The sequence below is a fragment of the Ictidomys tridecemlineatus genome, chromosome 3 (assembly GCF_052094955.1).
Source record: "Ictidomys tridecemlineatus isolate mIctTri1 chromosome 3, mIctTri1.hap1, whole genome shotgun sequence".
NCBI classification, from domain to species: domain Eukaryota; kingdom Metazoa; phylum Chordata; class Mammalia; order Rodentia; family Sciuridae; genus Ictidomys; species Ictidomys tridecemlineatus.
Genome location: NC_135479.1, coordinates 100,630,422 through 100,648,187, shown reverse-complemented (window position 1 = coordinate 100,648,187; position 17,766 = coordinate 100,630,422). Strand labels below are relative to the sequence as shown.

The 17,766-nt window shown below is 41.9% G+C and overlaps 1 protein-coding gene and 1 long non-coding RNA gene across 2 annotated transcripts; one reads left to right on the top strand and one right to left on the bottom strand.

The window, feature by feature from the left end:
* Window positions 1–1,032: 1,032 nt before the first annotated feature.
* Sucnr1 (succinate receptor 1) lies at window positions 1,033–13,220 on the top strand. Its single transcript, XM_005325684.4, has 3 exons — window positions 1,033–1,154; window positions 8,792–8,857; window positions 9,591–13,220. Exons 1-3 carry the CDS (start codon window positions 1,071–1,073, stop codon window positions 10,536–10,538), a joined length of 1,098 nt encoding a protein of 365 aa, XP_005325741.2. The 5' UTR covers window positions 1,033–1,070; the 3' UTR covers window positions 10,539–13,220.
* Window positions 13,221–13,841: 621 nt separating this feature from the next.
* Window positions 13,842–17,016, bottom strand: LOC144376301 (uncharacterized). Its single transcript, XR_013436604.1, has 2 exons — window positions 16,860–17,016; window positions 13,842–16,247 (listed from the first exon to the last, which is right to left on the bottom strand). It is a non-coding gene; the product is annotated as an uncharacterized LOC144376301 (long non-coding RNA).
* Between the last annotated feature and the right edge of the window lie 750 nt (window positions 17,017–17,766).

Genomic DNA, 17,766 nt, shown 5'->3' with positions numbered 1-17,766 from the left:
TTTATATATATTTAAAGAATATTTGGGCTGGGGATATAGCTCCATTGGTGGAGTGCTTGTCTTGCATGCACAAGGCCTTGGGTTCAATCCCCACCACCACCACCACCACACACACACACACACACACACACACACACACACAAAGAATATTTACATTTTTTTGAAGTTTTTCAGTTTAAGGCTCATAGAGACTGGGGGAAGAGGAAACTCCTGGTTAGGAGGAGACATAATGAAGTTTCTTGTGGACTCCTGCTTCTCACTGCTAACTCTACAATCAACTTGTATGGCACTCAAATTGAATTTCTACTGCCTGTACAGTTAGGCATTTCCTCAGCATAATCCCCAAGCTTCACATCAAGCAGACAGAGTGTTTACTTGATCATAAATCTAACATAATCCTCAGGAAAAGCCAGGTGTGTTTCCTGTCTGAAACGGAGGCAATGAGCTCCCGGTGCTACTCAGGCATTGATTGGGGTGGATACACTGCAGTCTCTGGAGTGGCTTTTATAGCACCTCTCTCCCTAATCCCTAGCCACCTGATGCATTTTTAATGTGTCTCTTGAACTTAATCACAGCAAGTAAAATGGAAAAAATTTAAAAAAAGCTCTAGTGTCCCTTTTCTAGTACACTAACAGGATATAAGTACAGTCCCTTCAAAGTTTCCGTTTTATAGCTCCCTCAAAATTGTTGATAACAGTAGCTTAGTCATTGTATGCCCAACCTAGCATTCACCAAAAAAATTGAAAATTGAAGAAAAAAAAGAGATGCATTTGTATACTCAACATAATGTGTTTACCATTCCTCATTGTCTGAGTCCGAAAATAAATATGAAAATAAGGACTGCTTCTCCGTGACTTTGTTAGTGGATAAAACCAATCCGACTGTAGTGTTCTCCAAATCTGTTTGTCAAATGTGTTTTCTGCAAAATGAGTCATTTGTTCCGTGTCTCCACTCTGCAGAAATTTCCCTGCATGCATGTCTCTGACTTGGAGGTTTAACTGCATAAATTATCCCTGACTTTTGAATTATTAATCTTGGCTGCCTGATATGCAAATTAGACCCAACTAAGCATGTCTGGCTCCACTGCACTGGGTCAGAAGCTGTTTCCAGAGCTGGCCGAGGTTCTGTCAAGGGAGAGGCCGTCCAGCAGAATGGTAAGCTGCTCTGCATCTCCTCCTCCCATATGCAGGGCAGGCTGCTGCTGGGGGCTTTGGGAAAAACTGCTCTGTGAGCCAAAGGGGTATAAGTCCTGTTTAGGGGAAGCGCTCTCAAGGAGAGGAAAACCAGCCAAAGAAACTAAAGGGAAGCCCTAATTGTTGCCTTTGCATTTTGATTATACAAAATTAAATGTCTTGTGTTAATTGCCAAATGGTAAGTTTATTTCATTTAGAAAGGTTTACTGTATTTACTGACATCTCGGTAACATATTGCAACAAAAATTAGTAATTGGATTCACTTGAATATGTATTATCACTTACAGAAAAAATTAAAGATCCTAAATCATATGAAACAGTTTATCATGCTTAGAAAGCAAAGTATTAGATGTACTTTTAAGGTATTTTAAAAATTAAATTTAACCTTTATAGGTAATAAAATAGATGATTCAAGAATATAACTTACTGAAGAAAAATTAAAAATTACAGAAATCATTGCTACTCTACCTATATGTAGTATATTTGTAAAGAAATTAATGTGCATACTATTTGATGTCATTCTATCACTTTTCAATAATTTAATTTCTGATGTAATGTATGGAATACATGAAAATTAAGTCACCAGTTAAATTATTGTATCTTTTTCAGTGTGAATATATATTTTCACTCAAATTGTAAATTCACTTTATGGTAGTAGTAAAAAATTAAAATTCCACAAATTTTCTGTGTTTAATTTTGATGGTTGTAAGAAAATAATTTAAATTCTAAGAAACTATCAGATATATATATATATATATATATATATATATATATATATATTTTAAATTTAGTTGTCGAAACTGTATGTTTCCAAAAGGATAAATATATTTAAAGTGAAGGAAATATTATCCCAAATTTAAAAATCAGTATTATTGATCTGTTTATGAGAGTAAATTTGACATTACTTCTAGTGTATTAATTCTAGCAGGTTTAGATATGTATATTTTGGACTAAGAATTATTGACTTCACTTTAGTATACAACACTTTTTAAAGAAAAAGATCTGTTAAAAGAATTTAAACAAATCAGTTATAAGCTATTTATCACTAATTCCATTTCCAAGAGTACAACCACTAGACAGTGGAAGAGACTAGTGATTTTTTATGACAGTTTCCCTTTCAGTAGAGAGTTGTGCTTAAAGAAACAACTTACTTCCCCAATTTCTTCAATCATGATGGCCACATGAAAAACACACATACACATATCACGCAATTTGGAATATAACCGTGGCTCCTTGAGAAGTTAAGCTGGCCTACGAATATTGGATCGCCTGCCTTTACAAAGCCATAATTTGTGAATATTATAGACTTAGAAAAAAACTTTCCATTATTAAACAAAAGTATCAAAGAAACAAATAATAAAACATCATTAAAATATCATCTCATTTTTATAAATGCAAATTCAAATAAATTTTAAAGTGTAGAATGGTACCCTAATATTATAAATGATGGGTTTAAAGATCTTTTTTCCCTCATTTTTGCCTATTTGCATCGATAGGTATTATACAATTAGTATGTATTTCATACATACATTTTAAAAATATTTTTTAGTTGTAGATAGACACAATACCTTTATTTTATTTATTTATTTTCATGTGGTGCTAGGCAAGTGCTCTACAATCCAGCCCCATACATATATTTTTAAAGTTTTTTTTTTTTTTTTTTTTAATGGGGCAACCACTCTATGAGAAGCAACATACAGGTGTAAATTAATGGAGGAAAGGAACAGGTAAGTTTAGTCCCTCATTTCCTTACTCCACCCTGCAGTGCTCTATCCTTGCTAGCTCCCTCAATATTCAGCCTCTTTGGAAAGTAGAAGAGCTCCCCATCATTTCCATGAGGTCCCTAACTTGCCTGAGTGGTGGTCGGTGGCAATCTGGCTTCAAGTCACGCCTGTCCTCATAGACACCGTTTCCATTCATGACCGTCCAAACTTTCTGCTGCGCACAAGTTGTATAAACTACTGACAAAAGCCAACACTTACTAGGCAGAAATAAGACCTGGTTCCTGGTTATGACTGGAAAAAGGAAATTCAAAACTGAAACTAATGAGTTTCTTGTCTGAAAGAAATATTTTCTACTATCTTAATTTCAATTTTAAGTGTGCACTCCACCTTTTGGGTGCTCCTCAAATAATAAAGGGATCCAGATTGAACCTTCAGACTGTCCAGCCATTTAAAACTTGGGCAAAGAAGGGTCAGTCACAAGGGAGTCTGCAGTGGGGACTGGAGGGACCAGATTGGCACATCATAGAAGACAGGGAGCGCATGCTTCCAGGAGGCTGGGAACGGCAGCAGCAGCAGGAGAGTTGGAGCTAGTGAAAAAGACCACTGATCTGAAAAACAAGGAATATTAGCTTGCACAGAGAAGTTTCTTGGCCCTTTTTCTATATTTCTAAGAATTAAAACTTAATATTATTGAATACATGCTGCCTTAGTATAAAAAAAATGTTCAGAGACTAAAAGGAAAAAGGACATGGAAAAAACTATTTGGAATATCATTGTTAGGAATGAAACTACCAACACTTTGATGCAAGTCTTTCGAGTGTTTCTTAATTTCAGGTGTGAATTCTTAATTAAATGCCTTGGATTATTAAATGGATCCTAGAAGACACACACATTTTCTTTAAATATTTCAAAGCCATAGCTATTGGTACTACCATTTCCAATTTTTAATATCATTTATATTATATAGAGAGTCATATTTTGTAATGAAATACAGAAATTTGGGGTTCAGTTTTGTGGACATGGTACTTCTCTGAACTTGGAGGAGTTATTTATAAAACTCCCTGGTAAACAGTCAGATGTTTACAGTTCTATCTTCACTCAACAAGCATTTTCCAACCACCTACCATCTGCTAGTCACTGGGCCAGATGTAGAAGATAAACAATGAGTCAAAGTTGCGAGAGGTGCTAGGAAGTTCAACTTGCCCCCACAGCCCAAGGGGGAGGGGCTGGCTTAGAATTGGGGGCCAGAGAGCTTGTTCTGGGAAACTCACACTTGATTTGAGTCCTGAAAGAAGTCTACATGTAAGATGAGGAATGTCACACAAGAGAGTCACTTCAGGAAGACCGCCCTGGACCACTCTGTGTGTTCAAGAGCAGGTGGGAGGAGAGGTGAACATGGAGCACTAAGGCAGGCCAAGTGGCACCCAGGAGCCAGGTCATGGTGTGGGGTCCCCATCAATGATTCAGACTGCAGTCCTTGGACTGTGGAAAGTCGTTGAAGTCTAGGAGAGCAATGTGATTCTATTTTCAAGATTATGTGGCTATTATAGCGACAATAAATTGAAAAGGTCTGGAGAAGATGTAAGACAGTAAGAGCATGTGACATAATCCAAGATAGAGAGAACAGTGGCTTAGACTAGAATATGGTGTGTGGGTACAATGATGAACTTGAGAAACATCTGGAATGACAGGCAATAAGATGTGGGGAGTTGACTCATTACTGGGGTTAAATAAGGGATGACTTTGAGGTCGTTGCTTAGAGTTCTGTGGTGCACACTTGGGTCCATGATGACATAATTTTACTGAGATAGGTGGATATTCTGCAACACTGGTAAGGAAGTGGAAGAACTTAGCATAGGCTTTCTTTTTTAAAATTCTATTTAGTTATACATGAGAGTAGAATGTATTTTGACATGTTGTACAAACATGGAGTATAACTTCCCATTCTTGTGGTTGTACATGATGTAGAGTTACACTGGTCGTTATTCATACACAAACATAAGAAAGTTATATGTGATTCATTCCTCTGTCTTTCCTATTCCCAGAAACCCCCCATTTCCCTTCATTTCCCTTTGTCTACCCAACAAACTTCTGTTCTTCCCTCCTACCCCTGCTTATTGTGTGTTAGCATCCACATACCAGAAAGAACATTTGAGCTTTGGTTTTAGGGGATTGGCTTATTTCACTTAACATGATAGTCTCCAGTTCCATCTGTTTACTGGCAAGTGCCATAGTCTCATTCTTCTTTATGACTGAGAAATATTTCATTGGGTATATGTACCACAATTTTCTGTATCCATTCATCTGTTGAAGGGAACCTAGGTTGGTTCCATAGCTTACTATTATGAATCGAATTGCTATAAACATTGATGTGGCTGTGTCATTGTAGTATGCTGATTCTAAGTCTTTTGGGTATGTACTGAGGAGTGGGATAACTGGGTGAAATGGTGGTTCTATTCCACGTTTTCTAAGGAATCCTCATATTGCTTTCCAAAGTGGTTGCACCAATGTGCAGTCCCACCAGCAATGTATGAGTATGCCTTTTCCCCACATCCTCACCAACATTTATTATTACTTGTATTCTTGATAATTGCCATTCTGACTGGAGTGAGATGTAATTTGAATAGTTTTAATTTGAATTTTTATAATTGCTAGAGATGCTTAATATTTTTTCATGTTTATTGACCTATCACATTTCTTCTTCTGTGAAATGTCTGTTCAGTTCTTTTGCCCACTTACCAATTGGGTCATATATATTTTTTTTGTGTGTGTGTGATTTAGTTTTTTGAGTTCTTATATATCCTGAGATTAATGCTCTATCTGAGGTGCAGGTGGCAAAGATTTTCTCCCATTCTGTAAGCTCTTTCTTCACGTTCTTGATTGTTTCCTTTGCTCTGAAGAAGTTTTTTTGTTTGATTCCATTCCTCTTATGGATTCTCTATTTTATTTCTTACGCTTTAGGAGTCTTGTTGAGTATTGAGAGCCACAGCCGAAGGGGCCCCAGCAAACTTCCAGCTGCCAGCAAACTTCCAGCTGCCGGCTGATGATTGGCTCACAGCGGCCCCAGCAACATCTTGCTGATTGGCTCCTCTGCGGTGATGCTCATTGGGCTGTTTCCCTGCCCTTTCAGACCACGGAGCTGCTCATTGGGGGACTTCTTTTGCTCCGCCCACGCGACCCAGCCAATCGGCCTCAAGAGCAGGAGGATTTGGGGAGTGGGAGAGGCTTGGGTGTTGGTGTGAGAGGCTTGTGGGAAGCTGGTGGTGGCAGTTGGGCTCTGAGGGTTTTTTCCTGAGGAGCTGTTTTGTTTGGCGTGTGTGGTTCTAAAAATAAAGTTAGTTTCTTTTGACAAGTGGCTCCTGAATTGTGCCCAGCCAGACTGCAGCAGTTGAGAAACTCAGTTCCTAAGCCAACTCAATAGAGATTTGGGCCTACTTTTTCTTCTATTAGGTATAGGGTCTTGGGTGTAAAGCCTAGGTCCTTGATCCACTTAGAGTTGAGTTTTGTGCACTGTGAGAGATAAGGGTTTAATTTACTTTTTCTACATATGGATTTCCAGTTTTCCCAGGACCATTTGTTGAAGAGGACATCTTTTCTCTAATGAACGTTTATGGTACCTTTTTCTAGTATGACATAACTATATTTATGTGGGTCTGTCTCTGTGTTTTCTGTTCGGTACCTATGGTCTTCATGTCTGTTTTGGTGCCAGTGTCACTTAGCATAGGATTTAATGGCAGAGACATTGGTGAGAAATAATACATGACAATAAGTATAAAAGCCAGAGCTTATAAAACAGGTCTAGGCTGGTTGTAAAGTTGTTGCTGGATGGCTGGCCTTGGAAGGTTGAAATTGGATGAGATTATCTAGGCCGAATGTAGAGAAGGAACCCCAGGGCTGAGCAGTGAACCTAGGATCTACCAGTTGAGCCACAAAAGAGCCTGCAGGGCACAGCCAGGGTAGAAGGAGGAAAACCAGGTGGCTGTGAGGAGACAGAAGGTGACAGGAGAGCGTTTTCTCTAATCCTGGTGTGAGAAGCAGCTAAGAAGTCAGAATAGAGCCTGGGGAAGAGGAGCCCTGTGGGGTGGCTGGGTGGGTGGGCACTAGGGCAGCTCCCAGGGTCCAGTGTCGGGCCACATGCACAGTGGGACAGGTCCTCCCAGACCCTGGGCCAGGAGGGGTAGTGACCCATGAAGCCAGTGAGCGGTGCCTGCACCTGCACCTGCTCCTGCTCCTGCTGTTGAGGCTTATCCCACCACAGCAGTGACCCTGGTGGAGAAGCAGCCCTGAGACCCACCAGAAAGCTGAAGAGACATCGGGAACGAACAGCGTGGTCCGGAGAGCCTGAGCAGACCCGAGGCAGGCCCAGCTGGGCTGCAGGCCCGGGACTTGTCCTCACAAATCAACACTCAGTGCTGCAGAGATGGGGACTTTGTCTCACGAGTTTGAAGGATAAAATCCACACACACAGGGTGAGAGAAAGTAGCAGGGTTTACTTGACTAGCACAAAGAAAGCAGAGCTCCCGAGGAGGGAGTGGTCCCACAAGAGAGGTGCCCAAGCCCGCCCACCACAGGGGTTTGTGTGGATCTACAGGTTGGAAGTCTACCCTGCCCAACCATGGGGACAGCTTCAGTGTATCCATGCAGCCTTTAGTCCCATCAAAATGTCAACCAGGCACTTTTCCTCCTCTCCTCTGGAGTGTCACCGATTGTCACATAGGTCCTGATTTTAAAGTAGCCTCTTTGTAAGTTTCTTAGCAAATATCTGCAGGGTTATTGTGCTCTCCTATCTAAGAAGTGACCCAGGGCTCTGCTCCCTCTCCTCCCAGCCTTTAGGTAAGCCACTTGAATTGGAAGGAGGTCGTGCAACTTTTCCAGAAGCTTCTATGGTAGAAGATTCTACTGAATGTTTGAAGCTGCTTCTTGATAAAAACAGTTCAGATGCACTTATTATTTTGCTGTACTTACCCAAATTCTTCAATTGAAGGAATCATTTCATTGCCACTAAAACCTATTTAATAAGGAGTTGGTTTTTTATTTAGAATATTCAACCTTGAGATAAGTAAGATGTAATACTGAGTAGTGGCAATCCAGCACATTTTTCAGATAACTCAAATTCTTTGAAATACCTTATCCAACCACAATCTGGTCTGATGACAAGGGAGAAAATGAAGAGTTAGCAAGATGTTTGAGATCTATTGAATTAGATTACTATTTTCATGGTCTGTATTCAGAAGATAGCCCTGTGAAGATCTTTCACTAGCATCTGATCTCAACAAGTGTTGTGCTCTGAGTATTGGGGGCTTCAACAATACATGCATTGGGACCAACAGTACTAAGAGGCAGGTCCTTGGGGAACAGGTAAGTCATGAAGACTCTGCCTCATCAATGAGATGTCATCAAGGGGGATGCCTTGCACCACTGCTGTGAGCATCAAAAGGCACCACCTTTGGAGCAAAGAGCAATGGTCAGCTCACCAGACACGGAAGCTGCTGGCATCTTGACCTTGGACTTCTCACGGTTCACACTGTGAGGAAAACATTTCTATTATTTATAGATTACCCACTATAAGGTATATTGCTATAGCAGCAGGGTTAGACTAAAATAGCAGATATTTAATTTTCCAAGCATCAGAGAAATTATGTGTCAACTGAAAAGAACACGAGTCCCTCTTTCATTATGTCACTGTAAGCATTAAATGAGATAATTCTTGGAAAGTAGTGCATCAGTGCCTGTCCCCGCTGTCAGCTCTCAACAAACAGTAGGCACCATTATCATTAGTAAGATACTCAGTTTCACATTGTAAATTTTGAAATAGTCTATTTTAAGATGGCAGTTGTAGATTGGAATTCTAACAATCCCTATTTCCTTCTCTAGGTTATGGTTCAATTCAGTTTGACTCCGCAGAGTTTGTTGGACAGCGACGATGTGCCAGGGACTGTGGTACGTTCTAGAAACAAAAGCAAATTAGACTCTCCTCTTCATTTCCTTTACCACACTCTGCTTTGGACTCTTACTGTTTGTTAAGCCCTCTGTGCACTTCTTTCTTAGGGCCTTTGAACATGCTCTTTCTTGGTTAGAAACACTCTTTTTCCAGATAGGGAAGTGGCTCTTTCCCTCGCCACTGAAATTTCTGTGTAAATGTAATCTCATACAGAAGCAGCTCCCTGATCATCATATGTAAGAATAGCTCACAGCCACCTTCTACCCCAAGCACTCTAAAATTTTTAGCTTTCCTCCTTTTTATTCATAGCATACAGTATTATATGGTATCATTTATTTATTTCCTGACTTTCTAACTTTTTAAATTTTTATTTACTTGTTTCTTTTGGTACTGGAAATCAAGCTTAACCACTGAGCCACTTCCCCAACCCTTTATATATTTTATTTTGAGCTGGGGTCTCACTGAATTGCTTAAGGGCTCACTAAGTTGTTGAGGCTGGCTTTGAACTTGTGATCCTCCAGCCTCAGCCTCCCAAACCACTGGGATTACAGGCGTGCACCACAACGCCTGCCTATTTCCTAAAATTTCCCAAGAGAGTGAACTCTGAGATAGGAATTTTGCTTAGCTCACTGCTATCATTCCTCCAGTGTTCCTTTTGTTAACGGCGTTCTGCAGAGTCTTGTCCTGCGTCACATTCTCGTGTTTTGCCCTTGCATTTCCTGTCTTCTTCAGGCGTGGAATGAAACGTGCAAGGACTGGCTGGAGGTCCAGTCTGCCTTGGAGAAGTACTACCTCCCCATCTTTTACGGCTTTGAGTTCGTCGTGGGCATGCTCGGGAACACCACGGTGGTTTTCGGCTACCTCTTCTGTCTGAAGAACTGGAGCAGCAGTAACGTCTACCTGTTCAACCTGGCCATCTCGGACCTGGCCTTCCTGTGCACGCTGCCCATGCTGATGCGAAGTTACGCCAAGGGAGCCTGGCAGTACGGCGAGGTGCTCTGCGTGAGCAACCGCTACGTGCTGCACGCCAACCTCTACACCAGCATCCTCTTCCTTACCTTCATCAGCGTCGACCGCTACCTGCTCATGAAGTTCCCTTTCCGGGAGCACCTTCTGCAGAAGAAGGAGTTCGCCATCTTGATCTCCTTGGCCATCTGGGCGTTGGTCACCTTGGAGCTGCTGCCTATCCTCCACGTGATCGGCCCGGTCACCACGGAGGAGGGCACGAGCTGCACCGACTACGCCAGCTCGGGGGACCCGCGGTACAACCTCGTTTACAGCCTGTGCCTGACCTTGGTGGGGTTCCTGGCGCCGCTGGCCGTCATGTGCTTCTTCTCCTACAAGATCGCTATTTTTCTGCGGCAGCGGAGCCAGCAGCTGAGCATGGCGCAGACGCTGGAGAAGCCCCTGGCACTGGTGGTCCTGGCCGTGGTGGTCTTCTCCTTGTTCTTCACGCCGTACCACGTGCTGCGCAACGTGCGCATCGCCTCACGCCTGGGCGGCGGGCAGGGCTGCACGCAGGTGGTCATCAGCTGCCTGTATGTGCTGTCGCGCCCGCTGGCCTTCCTGAGCAGCGCTGTCAACCCTGTCTTCTACTTCCTGCTGGGCGACCACTTCAGGGAGATGCTGGCCAGCAGGCTGCGGCAGGGCTGGCAGTCTCTCGTGGCGCTCAGAGGGTGACTTGGCTCTGCACAAGGCCACCGCTCCCAGCAAGCCGTCGGCGGCCTGGCTCCTCCAGACCCAGAGTCCATCAGGAGGGGCTCCGAACTGAAGCTCGAGAGATGCGTGGCACCTGGACATGCGGTGGGAAGCAGGGGAGAAAGTACGGGGCTCTCCACCCATGAACCCAAGAGGTTCTGCCCCAGGTGCTCAAAGACTTCTCAACCAGATCGAGCTTCTGGTGCCTGGAGTCAGGGGGCAGACCCGCAGCCACTGTGTTGGCCAAGTTCTCCGGTGATTCTCATTTGTACCAACCCAGACCTAGCCAAATAGCAGATTAGATATATTCTGTCAGATGTCGTTTGTAGGAGTTGTGTTCTTAAGAAAACTGAAAGTAACAAGGATTCAGAAAGCAGTGTAATGAGTTCAAGCATATTTCCTTACACTGACCATGTGTTGAGGTGGATGTGTATTGAATCACTAATCACTCTTTTGTTTTGTTTTGTTTTGTTTTTTTGGTTAGATGGGTTATCAGTGGAAAGAACCTGAAGAGATAATTCAACAAAGGGAGAAAATAGATTTGTTTGTGCTTGGAAATTTAGGCAATCTTGGGAAATTTAAATTTAATAAAATTCCTTGGTACTGTATCAAAATACTAGAGAAATGCCAAGGATAGTTGCAAAAATTTCAGATGTAGAACAAAGAATGCCAACTGAGGAACCTAAAGCCAAATAAAACAGAACAAAAGTGAGTACATGGATTTTATGATGATCCTGCCGTTTTGGAATTTTATACTCCCCGTTTGACTACCAGTTCATGGAAATAGGTCAAAGTTCATCAGGCTTTCTGCTCTTGATTAAAGAACCAACTTTAAAAAGTCTTACTATCCCAAAACCAGCAAATAAGAGGAAATGAAATGACAATCCTCTGTCCCTTGGGTTAGTTTTCTCTTTTGGAAAAAGGTCATGGTTTCTCTCCTCCCTTCTTTTGTTTTATAAGTGCTGGAATCATTTACAAGGAAGACGTTTTCTGGGAGACAGTGACTCACACATCCAGAGAAGGCTTGTTTTCATAGAACATTGCATAAGACCCTTGGAGGAAATGTTCTCTTCAAGATGTACCTTATGCAATTATAGAACATAAGGAATAATTATGTCCATATTAACACATATCATCCCAGGAGGTTAGACACCATTCCATGCCACAAAACAGAGTAGGATGTGGGGTTGGGAACTTGTGCTGTGTTTGCTTTTAAAAGTTAAACAAGTATTACATAATCACTCACTGATATGCAACTAAGTGTGACCACTGCCATGTGTCTGAGTTCCTTTCTTTGATTTCATTAGCTGTAAGGAGTAACATGAAGGATAAAATAAGCATTTTGAATTCAGGGACATAAAATTCCTTTGCTTTTCCCATTCTGAAATACTCTGTTGGCATTATATTCTATTATTTCAAATCCTCAAATATTTCCGGTGAATCCTACTAGACCCCAAAACCTGAACTATTATAAAACACATTATTTGCTGTGAATTTAATATTCTCTCTCTCTCTCTCTCTCTCTCTCTCTCTCTCTCTCTCTCTCTCTTTCTCTATCTATCTATCTCATCTCTATCTATCTCTTTCTCTATCTCTATTTCTATCTTTGCAGTGCTGGTGATCAAACCCTAGGGAGCCCTGTGCTTACTAGGCAAGCACCATACAATTTGGCAAAACCCACAGCCCCTAAGAATTTATTTTATTACATAGCATCAGGATAGAAAATATTTTGGTCATGTCTTGGCTTTATCAATGTTAAAGTTTTTCAATGTAATTTTATAAGTTATCTAAGAAACAGAACTCTTTAATTTCCTCATCAGAACACATTACAGACAAGACCTTAGGAAAGAAGTATTTACTTATTTCTGCAAAACCAGCAACCTATAATTTAACTTTAACTTGTGCTTGATGTATGGATTTCATTTTGTATACATTGATGTATGGATTTCATTTTGTATACATAAAATAAAAATTTCTTTCCTCTACTGCCATTCCAATGAATGTCAGAGTGGATTCTTTATGTTAATGCATTGAAATATTTTATCAAACTGTAAACTTACATATATCTTGTAATTAAAAAGTTAAGAAACTTTATAGCACATTTCTTGATTCTTAATTGGTGCTCAAATATATCATGTGGTAATTTAATCCTGAATAAACTAAAGGGTTCTACCCTAAAATTACAAGAGCTATTTCATCTGCTTTTTTACTAAGTAATTGTAGGAATTGTGATCAATTTTGGAAATTGTTTCTGGAGATGTAGTTTACAAAGGAAATAACACTGAGCTTTTGTATCTTGACCTTTAATTGGCTTTCTGATGTCTTCAGAGGATGTCCAGTGTCCTGTAACCTGGACTCACCTGCTCCTCTTACCTTATCTCTGCACCTTGGGTGCACAACATACTCTAGGAAGACTGCCCCCTCCACTCCTGTATTCAGAACCTTCTCCAGACCACCTTGTCCCTCTGCCTGCTCCCCCCTGTTCCACCCTGGCTGTTCCCTTCTGTTCCACCCTGGCTACATGTAAGCCTCCCAAGCATCTGATAGGGTTCATCTCATCTGTTCATTGGTCATTCCTTCAAGCTTTCCCTTATGTCCACTCCAAATTTGGAAGTAAAACTTAGTACCCCTGGGGCTTTGGGCTACAAATAAGTGCTGTTTTTATGAAATGCACTATTTTTTTAACCACCTATTATACTTGTTTTGATTTATGTCAAATCCAGAGTCCATGAGTTGAAAATCAGACCTATTTTTTGTTTGGTTTGTATTTGTTTCCCTAATACCCAGAAAGCTTTTTAAAATTACTGTTTATTATTCAAGAGTGCATGTACAGAATAAACTGGAATTCGATGCTCCTTTGGATATACCTGGTCAAGCTATTTTCTGCCAACACTACTAAATAAATGTTTCATGTGCATAACTGCAGGTACCTGTACAAACACGGGTTCCAGATGCCATTCAGCTGCCCCTTATGTTTTCCTCTATATGTTTGAACATAGTTTTAAGGGATGCTTGGAATCCAGGTCTGCTAGAGTCACATCGGGGTCATTTGGGTGTTGTTCTCCATTAATTTCCTTTTTCTCTTACGCACAGGCACAGGTCAAACTTCCCTTTTGAATAACAAACAGCATATTCAAATGCAAAGTTTCCTAGACTTATTAACTCTATTTGCAGAAACAGAGGTTTGACCTAATTTCTAAAGATGGAAAATTATGATCCTTTTCATGCCCCATGTAAACCTATGTTGACAAATACTTAAAAATTAATGCCATGATGATGTGTGTAGACGGTTCAAAAGTATTAGCTTTATTGTGTAACTCACTAGGCTGCCAAGACCTTTGCCACACTGGCCTGTATCACCATCTTGCAGAAGAGCCTTTCGAAGGAGATTTCAAAGAAAGGGTCAGAGCTGGATCTGAAACTTAATTCTTTCTGATTCTGAAGAAATGTGACCTCTGTGACAATCTCTTCTGAAATGCCATCCAAGTGATCACCAACAGTTTTACCCCAGAGGTCTAAATGGGAAGGCTGTTTAGAGAATGTTATGTGCATCACTTTCAATGAGAGGACAGGAATATGGGGGGGGATTATTGTTTTCTTCCCGAAAATGTCGTTTCCTTCACTTAAGCCTTAACTGTTGACACAGTAGAGCAATTGAAACCAATTTAATGGATGTAATTACAGAGTCACCCTTCATCCAAATTGTACTAAGCTTAAATATATAAAAGTTCATTTCAAAAACTTTTCATTTAAGTTCATCTGCAGTGAACTTTGATGTTATCAGGGTAGGGTAAAAGGACGGGGGGACCCATCCTTAGATTTACTAACAGTTACTCAAGCGGTTGGCATCTTAACTCACAAAATACACACTTCCTGTGGTTCTTTTAACAGATCAAAAACTGAGTAATAAATATTTCTGTCAGTGTGCTGTTACATTGGTACAATCTGTAGCACCTCTGTGTAGAAATGAGAAATGATCACCTCAACTTTAGCCTTTACTGTGCTCACAACAGGACAGACTTTTTCCAGCAGTATGGGGACCACGCCAAGCACAGAGTCAAACAGGCAAACGCAGGCTTATCTGGTCCAGGATGGAGGCCCTGGAGGATGAAGGGTGACTCTGAGCACAGCAAAGTGTGGGTCACTTGGTGTTTTCTTCTGTCCCAACCCTCCAGGATAGCTGTCTGAGTTCCATGGAGCAATATGGATGTAAACTAATTCAAGATGAGTTGCTTCATTTCAAGCTTTGCAAAATACCCCCTAAACCCCAAGACAGTCAAAACTGAAAATGAAGAAGAAAGACTCTCCCACACTTGATCTCAGAATCTCAAGCTGTTTTGAGGTCTGAGTGGCACATGCAATGTTTGCAGTGACGGTGGCCCCGTGAGAATCTGTGACCCCGCAGCAAAGTGGAAGCAGCCACTGGGAAGGAGAAAGGTGGTCAGTCAGAAGGCTCATGCTCAATGACCCCAGGAGAATGCCACAGAGAAGAATCCAGAACAGAAGCGGAAGCATGAACACACAAGGCCAATGAGACACATCTCTGTGCCGCTATGATCTGGGTTTTTAAAGTGCCCCCCAAATCTCAGGCTTTGGAAGCATGGTCCCCAATACAGCAAGGTTTAGAGGTAGGGTTTGGAACTAAGGATTAGGTCATGGGGCTCTAACCTCATCAGTGGATTAATCCATTTCAGGACTACAGGGTGATGACTGTAGGTAGGTGGGGAGTGGCTGGAGGAGGTAGGGTCCTTGGGACGTGGCCTTGGACTACATCTGACCCCGGCCCTTTAACCTCTCTCTTCCTGGCTGCCATGAGCTGAGACACTTTCCTCTAGCACAGTCTCCTGTCTTGATGTTCTTTCTCACCGAGGCCCAGAGAGTGAAGTCCACCAGCCACGGACGGCTCCGCTGAAAATATGAGCCCCAAATAAACTTCTCCTCCCCTAAGTGTTTCTTGTCAGGTATTTTGGTCACAGTGACGTGACGAAAAGCTGACTAACACAATGGTCTTACATAAACACACTCTTCACGTTATTTTAAACGTGTTGAGTGGGCTGAGCATAAGCAAGAAAAAGAGTTGGTACTCGATGATTCCATTTGGTGTCCACACATCGGTGGGCACAGAGAATTCTCCCTGTGTCCATCCTTCCATTGTTTCATTCCAGCTCATGTTTTGCTTATCAAACTCTGTCTCAAGGACTGGGGAGGTGTGCTGAGCTCTGGCATGACTTGGGGCCTAAACACACACAGAACGACCATGAAAACCGTATTGCAGAAACAGGCGGAATTCTGTGGCAGCCTTCCACGTCCACAACAAGTCTACCTGTTCAACAAGTATTCTCCAGATACCTGTGCTGACAGAAATGTCGCTGCAGGTTAAGGTGTGAACAGCCAACATTGCTGGCCTTCAGTTAGCACAGGGTCTCGTAGGAAAGCAGGCATATGGGTGTGCTCGGGCAAGCACATCTGCCCAGGGGTCAGAGTACATGGAAGAGGGTGGTAAATGCAGGTCCCTGTGCTGGGGAGTGACTTGGACGGGATTCTCGTCCTCCTCAGGGGGAGCCCAGGTCTGAAGCACCTGCTGGGGCATTTGCAGGGACACCAGATGAGGGAGCAGTTCCTTCGCTGGTGCCCATTCTCAGTGGTGTCTCTCTTGGTGGTGAGGCCACACAGGCACTTGGGCTGTTCAGCCTGCAGTGAAGTGAATGTGGAATTATTCAAGGGTTCTCAAACTAGAGAAGGGTTTTGTTTTTTAAGAAGGCTCCAACAAAGACAGAAAATTAGTTTCACTGAAGAGTCTAACAGATGACTTTATGTCCCTGGTCCTGCTCTCCCTCCTGGGCTGCTGTGCTGGCCCCGATGCCTTCTTCCATCCTCCTCCTCCTCCCTCGATCCGTGCCTTCTCTCTAGGTTTGACCTCTTCTCTGTGCTGCCTGCACAGGTCTCCACACGCCTTTGCTTCTCTGTGCACCCTCTCATGAAGGTCAATTAATGAGGCCAGAACTGCACTCGCTGTGCTCCTCAAAAGACTCGCCACCATCTGCCCATGCTCTCGGGGACACAGGGCTGCATTTTTCCCTTCCTATTCTCCATGTCCTTGTCCTGCCTTTTGTCCAGTCCACCAGCTTCTGTCTCTAGTGTAGATTTGTCTCCTAAGTTCATTCCCCATCAGTCTTTCCGGGACATCAATCATGTGCCTATTATCTCTCCACGCTCAGGAACCACAAAGGAAGTGGGGCAGTAGGTGGTGAAAGAGAAACACCCAAGTGATCCAAGAAGTCAAGGAAGTGAGTAAAGACTCACCGAGAGGCCAGCCTCCAGCTCACTTTCTGGGCTATCTCCATATCACGACATCTGTTAACCTCTGGGCACAGGGTACAGTGCCACCCACAGAAGACACACTTTATGTAATTTCATGGTGTAGGGAAGGTTGACTTCATCTTCCATTTAAAAAATTTATAGATGGCCTGTCAGTAAAGAGATACATTTTATCATGATAATTATAACATTAAATAATTAAACTCCACCCCCCCTAATGCTGTGAATGGACCCAAGGCCCTCATGCATTCTGGGCAAGCACTTTACCACTGAGCCACATCCCCAGCCCCCTTGGCAGGGTTTCTTAAGGTATCTTAAGAGCCTTGCGGTCAACATCAACTGCAAAGCTCTCAAGCTATTTTCTTTTTTTTTTTCAAGCTCATGAAAAATTTCATGCCCCTCTGTAGGTGAACTATTTTCAATGCTTCTACATTTTCCAAAGCCCTCTAGAATGCAGACTTCTAAAGGTAAATGCCCAGATGTACAAGTACCTGCACCTCATTGTGAATTGTAACAAGCAATCTCACTTTATAACTATGTTTTTTTTTTCTATTGAGGTATTGAAATAGCAATGAAGTATTGATTAGAGATCAAGTATTCAGTATACAGTTTACTTATGATTTTTGATTTATTGGCATAAGTACACTTATCAGTAAAATTAATATTTCTTATGAAGAGTTAACTATTTTTTTTTACGAATCATTGTTTATAACTATTCACAAAATGATACTTGTTTTGATCTTTAGCACCATTACACCATGTCTGAATCACATTGTCCAAATTAGTCTTTGGCAAATACCAAGATTTAAATTAAACGGTATCTAAATATTTTAAAATGTTGTAAAATCAACCTTACTTCCCAGAAAAGATATCGTCTTTTATCAAGATTTGC